The 8,541-nt window shown below is 42.4% G+C and overlaps 1 protein-coding gene across 1 annotated transcript; it reads left to right on the top strand.

Annotated features, from left to right (window-relative positions):
• Positions 1 to 381: 381 nt before the first annotated feature.
• On the top strand, positions 382 to 2,860 carry LOC137291036 (uncharacterized protein KIAA1958-like). Its single transcript, XM_067822293.1, has 4 exons — positions 382 to 1,466; positions 1,690 to 1,939; positions 2,161 to 2,399; positions 2,630 to 2,860. The coding sequence occupies exons 1-4, from the start codon at positions 809 to 811 to the stop codon at positions 2,851 to 2,853; spliced, it is 1,371 nt and encodes a 456-aa protein (XP_067678394.1). The 5' UTR covers positions 382 to 808; the 3' UTR covers positions 2,854 to 2,860.
• The last annotated feature ends 5,681 nt before the right edge of the window (positions 2,861 to 8,541 follow it).

The raw sequence follows: 8,541 nt of genomic DNA, 5'->3' as shown, positions 1-8,541 counted from the left end.
TGGGTGGATTGGGACACATAGTAACAGTGCTTTGTACAAATTTACTGCACGTTGTTGTACCCGCATCTAAATGTTTGCACGTTTTCATGTGGCCACCATCTGGTCATATACCAACGTATCGTGGGTCCTTTTAAGTGCACATTGTTGTGTATTGTACACTAAGGGTTGTGAGAAAACTGGAAGAGTCTGCACACAAGGTTTATACAGCCGATCACAGGTGGACGCCGTCCTGACACTCTGGATCTTTAGTAAAGGATAAAACACGACTCCGAGGTCTTGGTCGAGATTGTAAAACCTGAGAGCAGCAGGGACGGAGCTTGTAAAACCGAGGGCGAAGCTGCTCTCAGGTTTTACAATCTCGACCAAGACCGAGGGGGAGTGTTTTATCCGACTTATGAACCGTAAACATATATTAAATAGTCATCGTTTGCAGATAAAAGTTGTCTGAAAACACAACATAGTGATAAGATGGAGGAGTTGGTTTTCCCTGTTTTCCAATTGCTACAAAATCCGAGGAGACTTCTACGACTTATTACACCTTATGTATGTAGAGCACAAATGTGTATTATTTTCAAATTGTGCAAATGTTTTGTGTATATATACTGAGCAGAACAACATTGATGGAACAGCCCGCAAATGATGGAACAGCCGGTGTCAACTCAGATGCCACTGGCATCTATTACATTGTCTTGCACGCGCAATGCACGTGCTACCCGATAATATTAAGAGTTTGCACGTGGAGTGAGCACGTTTTAAGACCACATGTTAGATCAGACACATTCGTGCTGGTAGAAAGCGTTCGCTCAGGATGTGTGACAAAGAGGACGACGACATCTTCCTAACCCAAAATACATTTATAGAGAAGCAGATTGACAAGGTTTCACCTGACGAGGGTAGCAACTTGGATATGCTGGATGATTTCAAATTGCGTTTTGGGGACCCACTAACTTCCTATGATCTAAACGAAAAGCTGAAACTCCGCATTCCAAAAAGTACACAATACAAAAACACCTGGGCAATGGAGGTTTTTCAGAGGTGGCAAGAAGAGAGACGTCAGCGGCCCGTTTCTGAAAATCTTGGGTTATGGAGTGTCTGTTTGCGAGAGAATTTGCTAAATATGGACGCTGAGAAACTTAACATGGCGCTCAAGTACTTCGTGTTCGAGGCACGAAAGAAAGATGGCGCCTTCTATCCGTCAACAACACTTTACGGTTTGTTCGCCTCGTTAGCGTCTTCTTTAAAACTGCATGGGTCGTCGCTCGATATCTTCAATGATGATGAGTTTGAAGACAGCCGTAGAGCATTGGATGCTTCTATGAGGGAGAGATCAGCAGAAGGGATGGGACCTTCGACAGTAAAACATACAGAAGTAATAACGTTGGCGGAAGAACAACAGTTGTGGGAGAAAGGCGTGCTGGGAGATGACACCCCCCAAAAATTATTGGATACTGTGCTGTATTTAACGGGTAAGTTAAAACAATAATTTCCCTTGGTCAGAAAAATACATCTCTAAAGGAAGGCGATATTTCGTAACCAATGACTGTTATCATGCCATATTCATTTGCTTGTTTTTTCATGATTTTTCATGATGATGTCTTCATAGAACGTGCCGTTTTAACCTTAAATTTAAGGATATGCATGTTTGAGATGAAATAAATTTATTTCATAACTTTTTATTTTTATCCTTAGGCTTACATTTTGCTCTTAGAGGAGGCACAGAACATCGGAGTTTGAGGATGGGTAACAATCCACAAATCACCGGACCGCACACAGACTGTCACGGCCGGAGATATATGGAATACACAGAGGATGTATCGAAAACCAACAAAGGCGGATTAAACCATAGAAAACTAACTGCAAAGAAGGTCCGTGCCTATGAAAACCTGGAAACCCCATCCCACTGCTATGTCAGAATTGTCCAGAAATACATGTCTTACTGGTGAGTTATTTTTGTCTATTTGAACCTAACCCATGTTATCAGCAAAAATTAGTGATAAATGACACATTGCATATACGGTGGGTGGCTCTCTTTCTGGGAGTTTCTATTTCGTTTTGATATCGCTGAAATTTGTGTTTATATATAGTAAGACACTGCTGCGAAAAACATCAATTTCAGCGAGCGTATACTTATGCTGTTTTTCTGTTCTTTTTTTCCCCCAGTGCGGCACAGTCCCTCAAGAATAAAGATGCGTTCTATTTCACACCCCGGAAAGTCCCTAAGGGAGACGATTGGTTTATGGAAACCCCTGTTGGTCACAACAAACTTCAAAACACTGTTGGTAGGATTTGCGGTCAAGCTGGAATACTCGGACGTAAAACGAACCATTCCCTCCGAGCAACGGCTGCCACCCGGCTCTACGAGGCCAACGTAGATGAACAGATCATTTGCGAACAGACAGGTAATTTTCTGTTTCTTTGAATATACATTGACAAGAATAAAACTTCAACTATTTATCTACTTGTTTAATATCAACCATAAACAAACAATTTTGAAAGGAAAATACTTTCCCACAGGACTATACATTTTGTTAAAATTTTCCCATTTTCATTATATATACGTATTGTGGATATATAGTATATAGTCATGTTTTAAAGTTATGGAATTATAATTAACCTATGTTATTTGCAGGTCATAGAAGTGATGTAGTAAGAGTATACAAGAGGACGGCAGATGCCCAGAAGGCAGCTGCGTCAGACATTGTACGTGCGAAAAAGGTGAAAAAGGATATCAAACAAACAGCTACCGGCAACAAGTCTCCCGAACATACTGGACCGACAGCTAAGCACCTGGAAACCTCTGTAAACGCGGAAGAGAACAGGAGGAACATTTCTCTAACTATTAATTTCAACTAAAACGATCGTGCAGTTTACAGAATAAAAGCTGTGTTGCTTGTGTTTTCGTCTTTTATCCTTGTCTGATCGTTTTTGAAGTGCCTCTGTTTCAAACTCTCTATCGGTATGAATAATGGTCATTTCTACACCCAGGTTTTGAAATGGTCCAATTTTAACCCGATTTCAGGTTTTGAAATGTGTACTTCAAAACCCGGGTTTTGAAATGGTCGCATTTCAAAACCTTATACGATATTTCAAAACCTGTAGTTCAAAACCTGGGTGTAAGAATGGGGTCTACCAGAGCAGGAAGGAACCTACCGTACTGTAGTGAAAATCGGAGATAGGTTTATAAGCCTTGGACATGGCGCTCCTCGCATCCTCCACCCACAGGAGCCCATGCTTTAATGAGTCTAAATTCAATTCCTTATCGTGTGGTCAGAAGATGGAAAACATACACACATTGTAAGCAGTCCCATGTCTTTGATAAGAAAATGTCCGACATTAAAACTGGGCCCGTAATGGATTTCAGTGACACTGAAAGCACTCAGTGTGAAAGTATTTCAGCGGCGTCCTCTACAACATCCCCGTGGTTGCACGCTAGGGAAGAGCCAGTAACCTAACGTGTTTGAGAAGGGCGCACATCAGTAGTGTAACGTCACCAATCACGAAACTGACTTTACTCACATAGCAATGTCAAAGTGGTCCCTGGTCCTGTTTCCAGACTGTAGGTTTTGCTCCCCGCGTCTGTAAAATATTTCCAGGATTAAAGAACAAAACCAACACTGCTTACAGACATGAAGAAATAAAGAGCATCTTCGATGTTCAGGACTTGGGAGGTACTCCATCTTAGCATACCACTTCCACGACACATCTGGGTCTATTTCATAGTGAAGATTAAGAACAAAATGTAACTGCTTTCGGGTATTGATAATCCTTGCCCATTATGTGTACACATATCACAATACCAGGATAACATGTTGTACAAAATCCAAATGTTGATTTCCAGGATATGTATTTGCTAATGTTGTTCTGACCATTTATTAATATTTGTATTCATAAGGATGTTTGGGAATGTGTTTCTGATATATATCAGAATAGCTATGTATCTATTGTGATAACATAGCATGAGAAAAGAGAGATGTAAATAGTCTTGTTCTATTCAATTTCATAATTGTTTTCAAGGTAATGAAAAATAACCATACCAAACTGTGATAGTGCTGTTGAATCGTTGGCAGCCTCCGGGCACTTCACCTTCAAACGAGAGAATTCAATCTTGCGATCTTAGATTTACAGTTGGCATGTTTCAGCTCTAATATACAAGCACAGTTTACAGAGAATGCGAACATGCGAACATTATACGTACATCGTAAAGTGTTGATGGTACTTACCTAATCAACAACGCGACGTACATACGCATGCCTACAACTAACAAGTTGCCTACAACTAACTTACCTGCTTGTGTGCTTTCTTCGTGTCAGTTATATGGACCTCGGGTGTCTGTGCACATTTGTCTGTAAGATGACCCACAGCTGTTCATTAATCTAGCCTTCTATGTCATGACAACTAGCAAATGTTTCCTCAAATGACTTAAATGTTTCACCGAATTATTGTTGGAAATGTCTAATATGCCATCTTAAGGTGGCATTATGTAATAGGAAAATGTAAAACGATGTTTCAAACTTTTTTTCAGTTTTGATAAAGCTTTATCGGTATTACTGTCAATATTAATACCCATTGTTAAAGTAAGAAGTAAGCACCTGTAAGTGTGTTTATCAGATGCTGATCCATGTCCACTGACAGACCCGAAGATAGAGATGTCGGATTTCAATTCATCCAGTCCCTTCGTGTTGAATTTGGCTGCAGGTGTCCTGTGCCTCTCTGGTGGAAGTGATCCGAGTTGCGTCTTCGTTGTGCCTTGTATTGAACTCTCCAGTGTGAGAAAGTCCAAGTTTGAAGCATATCTGGGAACGGTGTTGATATAGTCTGAGATCCCCTTGCATCGTTCACTCTCGCCTTCAGAGGTAACTTGCTCGGTGTGTAGATTTGACAGGTCCTGCTTCGTCTGATTCTCCAACTCCATGATCAGTCCCTTTTCTCTTTGATCGAGCTGTGTCCTCAGAGAATGGAAAGCGTGGTGGATGGCCTCTTTCAGATCACTGCTGGTCTTCTTTGTATCATTTATGACTTTGTGAGAAATATGATATGCAGACACACTCTTCTCATGCTGTTTTATCCGTCCTCTAGCAGCATCAGCAGCCACACCTACATCACCAACGTCGTGCTCAGCATGGTCACCAAGTCTGCATTTGTAACAGATAAAAATGTTGCAGGTTTAGTAAAAATAATCGAGAGGATAAGGATTGTGGAGTTTGCAGATGGGTTTAGTATGTATGCCCCAGGTGCTGCGGCCACGATGGTTTCCACAACATGTCGTCTGGTAGCTTTAAAACTATTATGCATGTTCTGGCAGTATTCACAGAGTAACTCCTCACACTCCTGACACCAACACATCGCCTGGTTGCCATCATCTTCATGTGTACAGAGAAGCTCTGTAGGGCAATGTTTGTCTGTGAGGTGAAGTATTTCCTTCTGTCTGACTACATCCTTCTGGAGGTTTGTGTCTATGAGGTTGACCTGTCTCTGACATGTAGAGCATGATATGACACCAGCAGCTGCAGATGTCACTCATGTTTCACACACAGCATGAAGAGAGGACAGTAGGTAGGGGGCAGGGCCTTTCAGAGTAAATAGTTGCTGGCAGACAGATCACATGGGGAAGGCGTCGATTCTGAAACAGATACTGTCACTGTCTCTATTCCAGCGAGGATATTGCACTCCACAACATATCTTCAATTCAATAATAGGAAGGGTTTATCAAGAATGGTAGACTGACTCCACGAATAACCTGCTCTCTAATTCCGGACCCAAACTTCAACAGGGAAGAATTACAGTAAAACACCGGCAGTCACGTTGTATCACATGATAACGATTGTCCACTCGTTGTGACTACTTGAAAACAACATTGAATTATCACAAAATATCTCACACAATATGTTACGATTTGAATACAGATATTAAAACGACAAACATCAGGATGATACGCTGTATCATAAGGGGTAAAGATGATGGAGAGGGATAGGGAGGGAAACTGTCATGGGTCGGGTCTAGATAAGAGGGAGGGGTGGCTAGTAGCAGGGAGTGCAGGTAAAGGGAAAGGTGGCAGGAAGACGGGTGTAACAGGAGAGGGAATTACCGATAGAGGTGGGAGTTACCGATGTGTAGTGGGAGAAGACAAGAGTGCTAAAGGTAAGAGTGACAGGTGTGTAGTGGGAGGAGAGGTGAACACAGGTAGGAGGGGTGAGTGTGCAGTGGGAGGGGAGTTGGTAATCTAGGAGTGACAGGTGTGTAGTGGGAAGGGAGGTGGTACAGGTAGGAGTGACAGGTGTGTAATAGTAGGAGAGGAGGATACAGGTAGGTGTTATCGGTGTGTAGTGGGAGAAAACGTGGTAAAGGTAGAAGTGACAAGTTTGGAGTGGGAGGATGGGTGGATAGAGGTAGGAATGGGAGGTGTGTAGCGGGGAAAGAGGTAGATACAAGTTGAAGTCACCGGTGTGTAGTAGGAGGAGAGGTTGATACAGATGTGTAGTGGGAGAAAACGTAGAAAAAGGTAGAAGTGACAAGTTTGGAGTGGGTGGATGGGTTTGATAGAGGTAGGAATGAGAGGTGTGCAGAGGTAGGAATGAGAGGAGAAGTATATACAGGTAGGAGTGACAGGTGTGTAGTGGGAGGTACGGTGGATACAGATAGGAATGATATGTGTCTAGTGGGAGGTAAGTTGCACACAGGTAGACGTTACAGGTGTGTAGTTGGAGGAGAGGTATGTAGAGGTAGGAGTGACAGATGTGTAGTGGAAGGAGAGGTGGAGACAGGTAGGAGTGACAGATGTATAGTGGGGGAGAGGTAGGTACAGGTAGGTATGACAGGTGTGTAGTGGGAGGAGAGGTGGATAGAGGTGGGAATGATAGATGTGTAGTTGAGGAGAGGTGGATACAGGTAGGAGTGACAGTTTGTAGAAGGACGAGACGTAGATAGAGGTAGGAGGTTAGGTATGCAGTAGGAAGAGAGGTAGATACGAGTAGGAGTGACAGATGTGTAGCGGGAGGAGAGGTAGATACAGGTAGGAGTGACAACTGTGTAGTGGGAGGAAAGGTGGATACAGACAGGTGTGTAGTGGGATGACAGGTGGATAGAGGTAGGAGTGACAGTTTGTAGAAGGACGAGACGTAGATACAGGTAGGAGGGACCGGTATGAAGTGGAAGGAGAGGTTGATGTAGATAGGAGTGACAGAGTGTGTAGTGGAAGGAGAGGGGAATACAGGTAGGAGTGACAAGGTGTGTATAGAGTTCTTGTTCTATTTAAAAAAAATTCCAGTTGAAACAAATGTCAATTCCTCTAATTTATTCTTCATAAATGCTGAAGTCTGAAGATTGACATTTTGTTTGACCTCCACATCCATCCAATCTAGTGTGAGACACTCTCACAGCCCAACTCTCTCAACCATGTGCCTCTCAGTCACCCATGTGCTTCCCAGACACCCATCAAGAGTTACCCGACTTATCATAGCCAAGGTAACTGAATCACCTCATAAATCCCTCCCTCTATCACCTCATAAATCAATCAATTAATCAATCTCTCTATCTCTCCGTGTGATATTGTCACGTGGCTATAACCAAACATTCTCATTCTTACTTTATAACTCCTATGCACATTTTTATACATACATTAACACACACTTTCATAATTTGATACTAACACTCAAAAACGTACACACTTAGCATACAAACTTAGTACACATATCATTTGCACTCAATACACTCACTCATGCTATCTAAATGCAACCACTCTAGACATTCAGACCAACTTCTATACAAACAAAATTGACCTGTTACCTGCACACTACGGTGTGTAGTAGGAGGAGAGGTAGATGTAGGTAGTAGTGACAGGTTTGTTTATGCTAGGAGGCTTGGAGATTTGGATACAGTTAGAAGTGACAGCTTTGTAGTGGGAATAGAGGTGGAAAGAGGTAGGAATGATAAGTGTGTAGTAGGAGGTAAGGTGGATACAGGTACGAGTGACAGGTGTGTAGTGGGAGGAGAGGTGGATAGAGGTAGGAATGATAGGTTTGTAGTGTGAGTTACGGTGGATACAGGTAGGAGTGACAGGTAGGAGGTAGGAGTTTTCCTCAAATTCCGAAATTGTAAAGCTTATAGAGAAGTCCATGTACCCAGACTTAGTCAAACGCTGTCTCATTATCAAGGAAGGCACAATAGAGTGGTGACATAGTTGGCAATACTTTCAGTTAGCATAAGCGCTGCCGTTTCCAACCCCCGCACCCTTCCCAAAGCCAAACTGAAGAGGGTTCGGAAATCGTTTTCACCTTTCGTCCATGTTTCAATTCTTTTGAGCAGAAGTCTTTCAAAAGGTTTTGAGAGAACAGGGGCAAAAGTGACACCCCTGAAGCTGCGCGGGGCATGTTTGCTTCTACAATTTTCTCTGTAAATTGGTAGAACATTACCAACACTAAATGTATTTGATACACACTCAAATGATACAATGGCATTAAATAATGATACAATATGGTCAACAAAAGACCCACCAGCAAATTTTATATGCTCGTTTGAAAGAGCATCTGGACCTGGAGATTTGTT

This window comes from Haliotis asinina, chromosome 7 (genome assembly GCF_037392515.1).
Source record: "Haliotis asinina isolate JCU_RB_2024 chromosome 7, JCU_Hal_asi_v2, whole genome shotgun sequence".
In the NCBI taxonomy this organism is placed as follows: domain Eukaryota; kingdom Metazoa; phylum Mollusca; class Gastropoda; order Lepetellida; family Haliotidae; genus Haliotis; species Haliotis asinina.
The sequence above is the reverse complement of the archived record's forward strand: the minus strand, read 5'-3'. Positions and strand labels throughout refer to the sequence as shown.